This window comes from Silene latifolia, chromosome Y (genome assembly GCF_048544455.1).
Source record: "Silene latifolia isolate original U9 population chromosome Y, ASM4854445v1, whole genome shotgun sequence".
In the NCBI taxonomy this organism is placed as follows: domain Eukaryota; kingdom Viridiplantae; phylum Streptophyta; class Magnoliopsida; order Caryophyllales; family Caryophyllaceae; genus Silene; species Silene latifolia.
Window position 1 is genome coordinate 456,787,186 of NC_133538.1, and position 16,271 is coordinate 456,803,456.

At 36.3% G+C, this 16,271-nt stretch overlaps 1 protein-coding gene across 1 annotated transcript; it reads right to left on the minus strand.

The window, feature by feature from the left end:
* Positions 1–8,634: 8,634 nt before the first annotated feature.
* On the minus strand, positions 8,635–9,573 carry LOC141632843 (protein FAR1-RELATED SEQUENCE 6-like). The gene is made up of 2 exons (XM_074445352.1): positions 8,981–9,573; positions 8,635–8,707 (listed from the first exon to the last, which is right to left on the minus strand). The coding sequence occupies exons 1-2, from the start codon at positions 9,571–9,573 to the stop codon at positions 8,635–8,637; spliced, it is 666 nt and encodes a 221-aa protein (XP_074301453.1).
* Between the last annotated feature and the right edge of the window lie 6,698 nt (positions 9,574–16,271).

A 16,271-nucleotide genomic window follows, 5' to 3' on the forward strand; every position in this document is an offset into this window, starting at 1 on the left:
GGATGCCTGATATCTCTTGCGAATTTAGAAATGCTTGCTAAATAGCAAATGTGCATTACCCATGGAAACAAAATGAAGTTAAATCTTTCGACAGGCACGACAAGTAGGTGGCAATGAAAGGTGGTGTTTTTGCCATTTCGAATCTGGTCCAGCTTCTAGTCAAAGATTAAACACTTTAAATTATTTCAATAATTTCACCATTTTTATCCTACCAAAGAAAAAAATTAATTTCACCATCTTTAGGTGACAAGTGACAACCAACGTGGGGAAATTACTCATGCTCGAATACATGTTTAGCAATAATAATTCATTTAACACTTGCAGATATCAGTATAATTAGCAATGGACAACTGAAGCCTCAAAGATGCTTTGAAACAAACTCATATCACAGTTTGGAAACAGAAGTAGGTTGTGTGAATTGCTGTCGGAGGACCCTCCTAATCACCTTGTTCGTGGAAGTGAAGTCATAGGTACTACCGAGGAAACCTGCTGGATGATGATGAACAAGTGAAGCTATGGATGATGATGAATGAGCTTTTCCACAGAACGGTCAAAATACTAGGGGAATATAGAACATAAGTTCACCTTGAACAAAGGGTTTACAATCATGCTCGAATGCATATTTGTTGAGCCACTTAAACCACCAAAACATGAGAACGCATAACTAAATTCATGGCAATGAAATATAACTACTAGATACACATGTACCCCGTATTAATACTAAGTGTATCCCGTATAAATACCATGTGTATCTGGGGTGGTATTTTGTGTATCCACTTCCACCACCTTCATCACAACCCCCACCACCAACATTTCCCCCACCACCATTACCGCAACAAACTAACACAAGACAACGCAACCAAATCAACGCTGGTAACAACTCGACCACCTTATAGAACCACCGCACGACGACACCAACATCTACCGCACGAAGACACCATAGGCACCACGAACACTCTTACCATTTTCCACACAAAATGTCATCATGTGAGGTAGAGAAACATTCGCCTCATTTTCAATCTTGCACACACTCGTCGGAGATCACCGACAGCCGCCCACCACTAAGAAACGCCATAAACATTGCCGGAGTTCGCCAATCTTAATTAATTTATTAAAATCATTGTTGAATTAATAGATCTGAAGTTCTATGATCTCAATCGCATCGCCAAAGAGAGACAACATTGTCGGCGGCGTGGCGAGGCGCTGCCAGGTGAGGAGAGCCCACGGTGACCGGAGATAGGGTGACCGTCAGCAAGGGGATTTGCGTGCGTCGTCATCCGCGGCGTGCGATTGTGCAAAGTAATTCAGAAGGGATGTCTGTGTCATTCGGGTAGTCCCTGCGACTTTCAAGGTGGCTTGGTGGTGAAGACGTCGTCGGGGATATGACGGCCGTGGACTCTTGTTGTGGTTGTATTAGTGTGTGGGTGGGGTAAGCATAGAGGGGTAAGATTTAAGGGAAGAGGGGGATTGGTTTTAGTGCGCTTTATATGGCCATAGGATCTGTGTAAATCGACGATTCATACGAGTTCGTAAGTTCGCACCGAACTATAGGTTTGCACAGATCCTATTTCTATATATATATATATATATATATATATATATATATATATATATATATATATATATATATATATATATATATATATAGCCGGATCCGATGAGTTTAGGGTTTTAAATGAGTCCGTCCTATCATTTCAGACCATCAGATCCAACACAATGGACGCTCAAGATGCTGACACGTTGCATGCCATATGTCAGACTCCAGAGTTGAACAAAACGTCCAAAACACGCGATGTTTCAAAATTTTCAATTTTTTTACTTTATCTCTCCTCTTCAAACATCTCTCAAACGTTTTCCCCAAAAATTATCACCAATACACCGTTATAACAATCAAAAAAATTAAAATCATCAGTTGTTCAAAATTCAAGAACAATAATCGTTGATATCACTCAATTATAGGTATAATCGAAATTTAAATCTCCTTTTCATGGTGTATATAAGTTTTATAATTTAAATTTTAGTGTTGTGATATTATTTTGTTGTTTTCTGCTTCGATAATGGTATGTAACAATGGTAGTTTGTATACATGATGATGAATTGAAGCAATGTTAACAAAAAAATGCAGAAACCGAAGAAGTATAATGACGAAAACGAGTAAAAAAGTAGATTCAAGTCCTAAAACGAAAAAGGGGAAAAGAAAAAACAAGGACGCAGACGATGAAGTTCCTACTACTAGTGCGAAGAAACTAAAAGTGACTTTGAAGAAGAATGTTGGTAATGAATTGAAAGCAAACAATATGGAGAAAGACATTGTTGAGAATGCTGAAAAGTCTAAAAGGAAACAAGAGTATGTAGTGTTTCTATCCTTCATTAAGTTCTAGTAATGATTATGTATGTTATATTAATGAACTGTTGATGTTGTTTGTTTACACGGTTAACCTAATTTGTAAACTGTCATAGAATGGATAGGAATGTTATACTGAAGAAATATGTATGTTATAATTTCTATTTGGAAAGTGGAATGTGTAATTGTATCTGTAAAATATTTATTATGACTGTTAATCAATGTGTCTGTTACTGTTATTCAATGTGTCTGTTACATTAGCTGTTATTGCATGTTACAGTGAGTGAATTTGTTGTTTCTGTAATTTGATTTACATGAATAAATTGTTGTTGTTGTTGTTGTTGTTGTTGTTGTTGTTGTTGTTGTTGTTGTTGTTGTTGTTGTTGTTGTTGTTGTTGTTGTTGTTGTTGTTGTTGTTGTTGTTGTTGTTGTTGTTGTTGTTGGTGTTGTTGTTGTTGTTGTTGTTGTTGTTGTTGTTGTTGTTGTTGTTGTTGTTGTTGTTGTTGTTGTTGTTGTGGTGGTTGTTGTTGTTGTTGATTTACTTTTCTGTAACATGTATAGTTTATGTTGCAGAATTTGTAGTTAAATGTCGATCAACAACTTTGGTCGAAATTATTAACAATCTCACAGATGACCAAAAACAAGCAGTTAAAGAGATTGGTTTTGGGGGCCTGTTAGAATTGAAAATAACCGAATTCCCAAAGGGGACAATAAAATGGGTGATAAAGGCATTCAACCACAACAACTTCCTGTTCAAAGCTTCTGGTACGAAGGAGTTTATTCTGAAAAAGGATGATATTCATGACTTTTTCATGTTACCTAGGCAAGGTAATGAAGTGGAATTTACACCGATTGGTCTTTGTAAACAGTCAGCAGAGGAGCCTTTAAAAGAACAATGGTGCCAAAGGTTTGGATTAGGAGGCACAACAGAGATGATCAAGATGAACCAGTTATCTGAAAGGTTAAAGCAAACAACTGAGAGTGGAGATGACTTCAAGCGGATGTTTGTGGTCTACAGTATGTGCACATTCTTAGCACCTAACACAAGTCATATCCTATATTTCAAGATGCTTAACGCTGTCCAAGATGTTACGAAAATCAAAGATTTATATTGGTGCAAGTATATATTTCAGAAATTGGTTAAAGCAGTGGAAGAGTTTAAAGGTGGTAGTAAGAGTTTTTGCGGATGCACTATGTTCCTCATGCTGGCATACATGCATAGAATAGAGTTTAGAGGAGAAGTACAACCAACTGAACTTCCATTAATACAACATTGGACAGATGAAAAGTTGAAGAAAAGAGTGGGTTATGATAAAGCTGTAGGATACTTGGGAGATGGGACAATGACAAAGACAAAATATCTAATCTGTCTGCAAAAATCAGAAACTGTTTCGCAAGTAAGGGGAAAAAAGATGGGAGTCAAAAAACTAGATTTGAGAGAGGGAAAGTGTATGTAGAAATGGAACTGCCTCCAGGAATTGAATCAGACGAACAGTTAAAGAAGAAGGCCATTGATGTAAGTTCATAACATAGTAGTTATTGTAAAAATCATTTTTAATGTTAATTCTTTTGAAAACTTAAATAACATTAGTACTTATAATTCTTCCTTGTAATGTTATAGAGGACATTCATTTGCTCTTCCTCGAGATAAAAAGGGATTCTGACCTTTTCCATGCAATAAATGTTGAACGTATGCATATATTCAAGCGAAAAGTAGGGTCGGAAACAGGTGTTCCTGATAAAAGCAATGCAGAATCGAGTACCCCAGTTGCTCCAATACAAACTCAGCAACTGTACAAGAATCCCGTGTACCATGCTTATATGGACGAGTTGGTGAAGAGGACGAAACATGCCCAAAGCCTTGATATACCTTCTTTTGAAGAGTTTGAAGAATTAATTAATGCATACAACAAGTCCTTAGATGAAGAACAACATAATGCTACAAAGGCAAACAAGTCACCACAGAATATTGGAAAAGGCTTAGAAGAGATTGTTTTAAACATAGCCAAGGAAGCCGTAAAACCTGCTGCTAAAGAAACATTGAATGAGGGGACAATAGACAAAGGGGATTTGCTGAATTCACAGAATACAAACAACAGCGACTTCAGCTACGAGTCTGACCATGTGAATGAGTATAAAGACATGGCAGAGACTCCAACTAGAACAAACGTGGAAGAACCAGCAAATGGAGATTCAGATGCCACCGAAGATAGAACAATTGATAAGCATTCATATCTACTACACACAAACATAGAAGAAGAATGCATGGATGTAGTCGATTATGATTTCGGATGTTCACTGGTATGTGGACATGCAGAAGAGAAGACAATTCTGTTGTCGGAGTACATGATTGAACATAGTGAGTTGATGAGGCCTCTTCTTCGACTGAGAAAGGAGGTAGTAGACTACTGTTACCTAACTGACCACAACTACAAGAATGAGTAAGTATACAACTCAACTTTTTACATTCGTATATATTTTCTATATTTGTATGATATACATTTGCATTTTGCAACTTCCTTTTTTTTTTATTTTTTTATTTTTTTTATTTTTACAGTGAGAGATTAGCAACATTTGGATTGCTGCACTTTCTGTCAAAGGATGATGCAAAAAGTATGATGGCCAATAAGTTGATAACAACATCAGTCATAGAATATTGGTCAATTATGCTTAATGAACTGATTGTGAAGAGGGTGCTGACTGATGAACCCTACAGATTATACTTGGGAATTAATCATATGGTATGTTATTCTGAAGGGTTATATATGTTATAGTAACTGTAGTAGTATGTTATACTGGTAATTATATTGTATGTTACTCTGAAGGAATGTATATGTTATAGTAATTGAAATAGTATGTTATATTGGTAAGCATAATGACAACATTTAAGCTTTCAATTTTTAGGAACAAATCATTAGCTTATTGACAACAGAAGATGATAAAAGGGCATGATATGTGGAAGAAATATTTAATGAATGGAGAGGATGGTGCAAGTGTTGCAAAAGTCCATTGAATTTGGATTCTGACATGGTAAGAAAAAATAGTTTCACACTTTTTCAATAACGAACTATAAGAATGTATGACCGCCAATATCTAAAAAGCTTGTTTCTTGATATTTTCGTAGGTATTCATTTCAATGATATTTAATAAGCACTTCTTTTATGCTTGTATAAATTTCATTGACAAGAAGATTGACTACTTAGACAACAGAGAGTATGGAGGGGTCTTTACAGGAAATGAGTATGTCGACATGGCAATGATAACAGTACGTTTTCTAGTGGCTTTTGCAATTGCAATTTGATATATTGTTGTAAGCCTAAAACTGAGTATCTTAATGTGTTTACAGTATCTGAATGTGTATTGTTGTAATGCAGGCCCATATGTTTGGAGCATTTCTTGCTGAAAATGGTGTTCAAAAGGGCGAAATGGTTAAAAGTTTTCCAATGAGAAATGTGCAATTGAAGTGGAAGTGTACAGAATTGTATGACAATGTCGATTGTGGAGTGTTTATGATGTTTTACATGTTGTTTTACATTGGTAAGCTATTTGATTGTGACCTTGGAAATGCGACAACGAGGATTGTATATCGGGCAGAGATATTAGCAATACTTGTGATGAGTGAGCTTAATAGTACAAGAGATAAACTGATGGAGAAGGTTGAAGAAATCAAGACTGAAAGAAAAGTTTTACTGCCTGTGCTTGTTGAGCAGCGTAGGAAAAAGGCTGAAGAGAAAGCAAAGAGTAAGTGTCTTGTAGAAACTCTTTGGATACATATTATATTCCATACGTTTTGCGACTTGTAAGTAATATTATTTGCATGAACTGAAAATAGGACTTGAACAAGAACGATTATGGTCAACACCAAAAGCAAAAAACCAGAACAGCTGTGATGACTATCTGAAGACACCTATGTCAGTCGTAGGCAGTCGAATAAAGGGAGCATCAGATGGCATTGGCTGCACATTATACTACGGAGAACCAGAACCTAATTCTATTCTTGTGTCAAGATTTATGAGAAATAATAAATCGCGTTTCTCATTGATATTGATTACGAGGAAGGAAGTGGCTGATTATTGCTTTCTGGATGACTACATATTTGATCAAAGGTATTAAAAACTGAATCCTATCTACTGTAAAAGGGAATGTAATTACACATGTAAGCTGTTAACTGGTAATTTTTTTTTTTGGACATAGAGAGTCCGTGGTGGTGTATAATGCAAAAAAAGAGTTTAACGAGAAAAGATATACAAACGTTGATGCCAACAGTACATCTAAATCAAAATGTCGTAGAATGTTGGGCTATGCTACTGAATAACATAGAACACACTGAGAAAGGCACAAAAACACTTATGTTTTTTTGGAATAAATCACATGGTAAGTAGTCATACTGATCATCTTCAACTGTTACTGTGATTATGCATGTATGTTACAGTGATTGAATAAGTCTGTTATTGTGAATGAATGTGCATTTATTTGACTTGTTATTAATATCTCAGGAGGACGTCAATGCTCTGATTGAAAGAGAATCCAATGATACACAGGTTGATACACAAGCTAACAGTGTGTATGAGTGTTGGGATAGGTTTATAGTTGATAACTCAGAATGCAATCTTGAGGCAGAACTGATTTTTATCCCCTTATATGCTGAAAGACACTACTTTTGCATGTGTATCGACATGTTAAGCAAGAAGGTGGATGTACTCGACAGCCTGATTCATAAATCATGGAAGGATAGCAATGTTTATAATATTACAAGAGTAGTGGTACGTGTCAATATCTATTTGCACATTCAAATATTCAAATAACACTTTGTGACAGTTTTAAAAGACTAATTAAAAGAGTGTTGTCTTGTTTGATGTAGGCTGGTGTACTCAGTGATTACTTGGAAAGTAAAGGAATGAAGGATGCAGAGGCAATAGAAGGATTCCCTATCTTTGAGACAAAATTGCCATGGCGGACACATGATGCCACTGACGAGGAATCGGGATGTTTTTTAATGATGCACATGATTGCATACGAGGGGGAACCGTATGAATCTCAATTGGGCAAGAAGATTACAAGGCGCATATTTTGTGCTGAAATGGCAACATCATTGGTCTTGGCAGACATAAATGAGAAGCGAGATGAAGTTACTGCAAAGGTGAAGGCATTAAAAAGTAAAAAGGAAGATATGTGGATAGAAATTAAGCGTAGAAGGGATGAAGTGACTGAGAAGAACAATGACAACACTGAACCTGTTGCAACAAATCCCAACGTAACAGATATTCCTGTGCTACATTCAAGTCCACAAACATTTGCAACGTATGGGAGGAGAGTGAAGCAAGCAGCAAGGAGAGAAGGCTATCCAAAAAAGAAAAAGTAGAAGGTGGACATGCTGAAAAGAATTGAAGTTAATTCATTTTGATGCATTTTGTAAATGTGTTCTGGAGAACATATGTTAAGCAGAAAGATATGTAAAAATAAGTAGTTAAAACAGATTGTTATGGTAATTGTGTTTCATTGTTACAGTATTGAATCAATGATGTTATATTGAATTAAACCAGCATTTCCAGCACGTGTTCACTTCGAGCATTTTCAATCAAAACAGTAATCGTGTTAGCATGTTATACTTACAGGTTGATGATGTTATTGTAACAATGCACATTCAAAGAACATCATTAATATTTCATTCTGATAGTTGTATTATGATGTTGTAGTAACAGTTTGATGATGTTACAGTGGAACAGCGGGACTACCTAGAAAATAAAAATGAAAAATAAATAGTGTCTATTGCAGCAACACTTTGAATATGTTATAGTAACATTAGAATGATGTTATTGAGAATCACAATGACATTGTCTCAAGTACAGTGATCTTGCTGCCAAAATCATCACATTGCCATTCTAAATGTTATTACAGTAGTTTTATTATGATGTTATAGTAACAGTTTGATGATATTACAATGAAACAACATGGTTACCTTGGAAAAGTAAAAGGAAACAATCAATAGTGTCTGTTGCAGGAACACTTTGAATATGTTATAGTAACATTAGAATGATGTTATTGAGAATCACAATGACATTGTCTCAAGTACTATTACAGCAAGCATCATAGTTTCCAAAAAACTGTGTAGATATAAAATTGTATGTCTCAAAAAATCACAATAATCGTTTGATAGGACTGTATTTTCTTATAACCTAAGATATGAAGAATACAAAAAACGTAAAGTAATGTTAAAATTGAATTGTATTAATGTCCATGTTGATCATCACTAATTCCACAAGTGCAACAGCATCAGTCAAATAGCATCATCATCTTCTGAAGTTTCCTGTGAAGAAAAGCAACCGTAAAATGGTGTTAATCACAGTAACAATGGAAGTTAATCTGAAAAAAAAGTAAGATAATTAGATAAAATGTAAGAGAGAATACATCATCTAGTTCCTTTTAAGGGCAATTACGTTTGTCATGGTTAGCCATCTGTTTGCAGCAGGCGCAAAGTCTTTTAGGCTTCTGTGCTTTTGCTATCGACTCGTTCCTGCTGGACAAAAGCCTTTTGCCGCTACCCTTGTTCCGGACTTGTTTGGGTGGTAAGATCCTCACTTCTGAAGAACTTGTAAAACCCAAAAGCTGCTTTATCTCTTTCTCCTTGGATAATACCTCTGATGAGGACGAAGGACTGACTTCTTCTCTAAAAGACTCAAAATAGCAGCTAATTCTTTGATGCGATCTACAGGCAAGCTTTTTGCAACACCGATTGTCGAATAGAACTCTGACCAAACATTAGAAATCTCCATCTTGATAACATCAGCAGGGTCACAGTCCTCTATGATATTGCCAGGAAGAATTGAGAAAGGGTTTCTATATGAAGCCTTACACCAACGAGGAACGATGTATTTGGAAGGAATGCTTTTAAGGAGATTAGCTAAGAAAACCCAAAATACATGCTTGCAAAGTAAACCTTTACTTTCAAAAAGCTTGTAACTGCAAGTAACCTCGTGTGTTGCGACATTATATGAAACCTGGAATGTAGAATATCGCAACTCATCATTAATGTCATATACACGAACGTCCCCATTAGTAAGGCCGCAAGAAGAAGTGTTCTTCAATTCAACTTGAACATCATAAAACACTTTATGGGTGTAGACAGATGCAGCATGTAACTCAATTTTAGTAGCCACCGCAGAAGTGACTGGTAAATTGTGCTCACTGTCCTTATCATGACATTTTTGCAAATAACGCTGTTGTTCCATGGCAGTTTCAAACCGCATCCAAAACTCAACCAAAGTTCTAAAATGAGTCTGTTAACGCTTATAGAAGGAATTTGAACTCTCGGATCTCTGAGTTGTTCTTAACAGCCCTCCCATTGGTATGTCTCTAAAATAGGCAGGGATCCAACGGTACTTATCACGATACATGCTTGAAAGCCATTTATGGCCAACAAGGTTGAAGTCATTCATAACTGCAAGCCACTTCTCTTCAAACTCTTTTGGTTCTAAAGTAGAATCCCAAACAACCGAATACAAACGAGAGAGAAAATCAGTCTCTTTGCATGTGATTGCACCTACTTTAGAACTAACTTTTTCCATAATATGCCACATACAAAAACGGAGGCGGGCTGTTTTAAAAACATTAGGAATAGCAAGTAACATCCCAGCATCTTGATCTGTTACGATACATAAAGGCTCCTTTTCACCCATACAATCCAAAAACTTTTTGAAACACCATGTAAAGAAGTCTTCATTCTCATGATCACAAGCAAATGTGACAGACCGTTTGTGGTGATCAACTCCAATAAACGGAGTGAAAATCATACCATATTTATTAGTTCCGTATGTAGCATCAAAGCTAAGAGCATCACCAAACTCAGCATAGTTCTTCCTAGACTTAGCATCTGACCAAAATACCCTGCTCAAACACTTCTGATCATCAATCTCGTATGCAAAGTAGAAACCAAGTTTAATTTTTGCTAGCTCTTCAAGGTGATTAACAAAGAGAGTTGCATCCTTTAAACCTATAAAACATTTGAAATCCCTAGCAAAATTCTTAAAATCTGTCAAAGTTGCTCCAACATTAGCATAACCATCTGCATATTCTTTGCATTGCTGAAAACTAATGGACGCCCCCAGCTGCAACTTTGAATTATCAATGATTAACTTTTTTTGGAAATAAGAAAGTTTCCTTACAAATTTCTGGAACTCGTTGTCGTTAATAAAGAGAAGACAATGATTATGAACACCAACAAATTGATCGACTCTACAACCTCCACCCCCCGTCGCTTCAACCCTCATCATTGCTGGACACCCAATCCTAGTAATTTTAACATTCCTTGAAACATAAGGCTTAACAGTAGAATCTTTCTCAACATCTGTAACAGGACACTTCAGTTTATTTTTATTCTCTCTGTATCCTTGACGATTACAAACAATAGACTTCCTCAGTAATTCACCACCACGGGTACGTTTTGTAGTATACACCCTTGACTCAAACCCACAGGAAATTGCATATACCACAAAAAAACACATTGCTGAATCAAAGTCAACAAACTGCATTTTCAGTTTAGGTGTGAACGACTCCTCAACTAGCCTAGTACATCTCTCACTACCACCAGGAGTGTTGCTCAATTGAAGTGGATGTATTGCTGTTGGATGTGATGTGCAAGTTGGGGTAAAAACAGATTCACGACAAGATTGAACCTCTGAATAATATAAAGGTAAAAAAACACAATCAGAGAATAAACAAGGTATGTTACAGGGGTATGTCATACATGTTATAGTAACATATCATGGTTGTTACGTTAATGCATCATATGTGTTGCAGTAAGTGAAGATGTGAAATTAAGATTGAAAACAAACATGTTACACTGATTGTACAAATTCTGGTACAGTAATGTATCATATCTGTTACAGTAAGTGACCAAGTGAAATTGTAAAACTTTTAACTTATATTCAAATATAGCATGTTCCAGTAATATATCATATGTGTTACAGTGGTATAAATATCTGTTAAATAAACATGTGGATTAATGAAAATTATCAATTAAAATTCAACAATAAAATAGAAGAAAACACATAAGTTAGCATAACATGAGTTCTAATCAATGAAAAATAGGTAAAAAATGCACATGCATGTATAGAGAAAGGAGTATAAAACGAAAAACAGAGAAACGATGTTATAACCGGGATGAATGTCATATTCAACGGAAAAATTAGTCAATGGAGTAGACGGAACTGTCGACATTAAAACAGAGACCTGCAAACACAAAGTAAATATTGATTAAAACGATGAATAAGCTAAAACGAACAATTGAAATCATAATTTGATGAAAACGAAACTGAAGATGAATTACGATTGAAGCCTTGTAGAGAAAAGTGCAGGAAATACCTAAATCTAAAGAATAACAGAAACGGATTTAGATGACGATCAGAGTAAGCTTCAACAGCTGTGCACAAATTAAACAATAAATCGTCTAAGAACAATAACAGTAACAAATTAGGAAAAAACAGTAACAAATTTAACATAAATAATGAGAATTAAAAGTAAAGATGATAAGCAGAATTCACCAGAAAATTGCAAGATGACGGTGAAGTAACAATGTGAGAGAATTTTGAAGAGAGATAAAGAAGAGAGAGAAAGTTGTTATGATTTATGAGGAAGATTAGGCAGAAAGATGTGTTTATATAAAGCTGAGTTGGAATATAAATCTGAAAGTAAAAAAATAAAATCTGAGATTTAATCTCAGCCATACGATTGAGTTGATTAAGAGATGATCGGATGGCTTGGAATGGTAGGACGGACTCACCCTAAGACCATCCCCAAGCAAAGGTCATGCTAATTAGGTCACCATTTATACTTCACTCTTAATTATTTTCCATTTCCCCAAAATTTTTCATTTTTCCAATCATTTATCATTTATTCTCCCTAAATAAACTCTCTTTCATCCTATTACTTTTGCTCCTACCCAATAAAAATACACCACCTCATTTTCACTAGGTCATGAAGGAGGTCATGAGGAAGGTCAATTTTGTTGGTAAAGGTCACAAAATGACCTTTTGGCTTTAAAGGTCATCCTAATTTTTGTGTTAAGTGGTAATTAGTGTGACCAAGCAAGGTCATGACCTAGCAATTGACATTGCTTGGGGATGGTCTAAGAGGGTAGACTCAATAGATTCTATCTATCTATCTATCTATCTATCTATCTATCTATCTATCTATCTATCTATCTATCTATCTATCTATCTATCTATCTATCTATCTATCTATATATATATATATAGATTTAGGATCCTATAAGAACCCCCTACCCATGAGAACCATGAGAACCCCAGGTTCAGAACTTTAATACCAAATGTTTAGAACAAAAAAACTCCCTTATTTTCAAAACCGCAAGCTTAACAACAGATTCATAATCACTTAAGCTACCAACCACAGTCCTAATACACTCAAAAAACACAGATTTCACCATAGTACCCTTCGTAATCTCGCAAATCGGATCAACTATCTTATTAGCAAGCCTAGGTTCTAAAAATGCCAACTTTGCAAAAATCTTCAACACCTTGATCAACACCCAATTATACTTACAGTCAATCAAAATTCTATAAAACTCGGGCGCTAATGGAAAATAAGTTTTAAGATCACGGGAACAAAGATCACGCCAACTTTGTAAGTAAGTGAGTTTGAGGAGCGAGGTGGATTTAGTATATGGGTTAGTTGATTTGATTTCGCGACGGATTTCTTCGACGGATTTGGAAATGAAGGTTGATAATGGTGTTGAGGCTTCGGGTGTATGGAGACGGATTCCTTTGATTAAATTGTCCAAGGTTCGTTGAAAAGGGTGTCCATTGTTGATGAATTTGACATTTTAGGGTTTAATTGTCTAGGTTTTGTTGATTGATTGATAGGATAATTGGGGATTTTTCGATTGAGATTGAGAAAATGATTGATGCTCAACTGCTCATTGCCAGTAAAAATGGTTTAATTAAAAGGTATGAGGAAGGTGAGTCACCTGGGTTTGTGGGATTGTTACTTGGTTGGGACTTGGGCTGGTTCAGTGGTATGTATCGTTCAGTGGTGAAAAGGTTGAACCTTTGGTACAAAGGTTCAGAACTTATGGTATAAAAGTTTTGAACTTAAGGTACAAAGGTTCTGAACATAAGGTTCTCATGGTTCTCATAGAAAAGGGGTTCTCATAGGATCTCAACCCTATATATATATATATATATATATATATATATATATATATATATATATATATATATATATATTTTTGGGATCCAGTGAGAACCAACAATATAATGAGAACCATGAGAACTCCACCTTACGGAATGTTTTTAAGAAAAATAATGACATATTTGGATTCGGCATAGAATTTTATGGCTAGAAAACATATTTCTTGATCCAAAAAGTATTAAACTATTGACGAAAATCGAGGCGAAATACATTTTATTAATTTTCATGCACTTATTACTCATTTTCAAGTATCTAACAATTTTCATGCACCTAGAACTCGTTTTCGTGCATCTAGAACCCGTTATTTTCATGCACCTAGTAATCATTTTCATGCACCTAGAATTCGTTTTCGTGCATTTATAGCCGTTTTAATATACCTAATTGTATTTTTGTATATTAAGTCTATATTTTGTTAATAAAATCGATAAATTTTGTTTAGTTATATTAAAGAATATGTTTGAATAAACTAAACTAATGCTAAATGATCCATCAAAACTTTCGAAATAAGTTTTGGTGGAGATTTAGTGAGGGTTCTCAAGGTTCTCATTATGTTAGTGGTTCTCACCGGATCCCGACCCTATATATATATATATATATATATATATATATATATATATATATATATATATATATATATATATATATATATATATATATATATATATATATATATATAGGATCTCGTGCGAACCTTAAGTTCGGTGCGAACTTACGAACTACCTTATAATAGTCAGGTGAAACATTATTAATGGGTCCCCGTTCATTTCTCAACTACTCATCTTTTCCCACATTCAACTACACTCCTCTATTAATCTCCTCCCCTTCCCCGCAGTAAACTCTCCCCGGAGACCGGAGGTCCGACCACCGTTCATATACCATACCTTCGACGACAAGCAACAAATGCGACTTTTCTCTCCTCTCCCAACCTCCTCATTTTCTTATGTCGTCGACGTGCCACACCAAGTCGTCACCACCGCGCCAATATGAACCATCGATGTGCCAGATCTTGTTTAATTATATATTTTTCAAGATCTTTGAAGGTGCAATAAAGTAACGCCAGCGCCTAAGCTCAATTCCGGCAAACACCTTCGTTGTTCTCTTCGTTGATTTATTTTGGTATTTAAAATCTCAATTATTTTTCATTTTTTCAAAAACTTTGTGATTTTAATCTCATATCTACAACTAAAGTAGAATTTCGAAAAAATTCGAGTAAAAATAGACTACTCGAAATATTTAAGTAGATAAATGTTCTTAATACGAGTCCATCGGTGGTGCCGGAGTTCGGGTGGTAAGTGGTTGACAGATCGACGGTGAGAGGAGACTCTTGTGGAGCTCCGATGTGGTTCAACAAGAAATAACATGCGGTTGTGGTGGTGTTCAATAGTGGTCGCGGCAGTGCTGAGAGCTGATGGTGGTGTGGGAAAGGAGTAGTGTTTGGGTGGTCAGTGACGAATAATGGTTTGGGTGGCGAGTTGTTGGTGGTGGTGATTTCGAGTGGTGATTGGAGAATGTGATGTCTATTAAGGGGGTGGTCATGGTAGCTGGGATGGTGGTTGTAGAGGAGCGTTGACGTGATTGTTGTGAGGGGGTTGGTGGTGTTGCGTCGGGGTGGTGATGGTCATAGATTGGGTGGTTGATTGTGGCGGTGGTGGTCGCGGCGGTTGGGTGCATGAATCTTGATGTCAAATACACTATCATATTGGTAGATACATTTTTTAAATTTGTGGTGGTGGTGGCGGCGGTGGCAATGGTAGCGGTGGTGGAGGTGGCAGTTATGGCCATGGATACACAAAATTACACCCTACATACACATGGTATTAATACAGGATACACTTGGTATTTGTGATACTACGTATTTATGAGTCTCTGGGTACTCTATCGAGTAGGCCTTACTCTGTCGAGTAAGGGTGAGTTGCAGTTTAAAATAGTTTCTGACCTGTTGGGTACTCGATCGAGTAACGTGGATACTCGATCGAGTAAGGGGGCACTCGATCGAGTACGTTGGCTACTCGATCGAGTAACCGGTTTACGGGGATGATTTCTCGGGTTTTGTTAATAATGCGATTAGAGTATATATTACTTCCGTCATTGTTCTTTAAACACTTTTTAAAACCTAATCACTGTGAGAAGAGAAATCAAACTACGTCATTCGCTTTAATCGCATTGTTGGCAAATCCCGGAGCTTGGAAGGTCGGATTTTACCTTTCTTTATACCGTTGTGATCCTTGCGTCGAGGGTAAGACCTATATACCATTTTTATAGCATTTCATTAAAGTTGGTTAAACCCTAATATTGGGATTTGGGGTTTTGTTGTTTTGTACGATTGGTAGTGATTATATGTTTGTATGTTAGGAGGAGGATTCGTAGAGGAAGCGTTTTGATATTAGCTGTGAGATCGTCTGATTGTGTTGTGCTTTCCAGGTAGGGTTTCCCTACTCAGTATTAGTCCCATAATGCATTGTTGGTGTTGTGTAATTGATGATTATTATCGTATTGGTTTTATGACGGTTGTTGATTGATTGTTGTTGATGGTTGTGATTGTTTGTCTCTGGTTCTCGAGATGCGTTCTCGGCTGAGTGGGGTCACTTGCGGGAGTGGCTTCACGCCCTAGTTTCGCCCTTCGTGGAACCCGCCACGGAAGGGGAAGTGCACATTAATGGGACAGGGTTATCGCTCGGTATGATGAGCGGGGATTTGGTGGGTACGGCTGCGGTCCCCCATT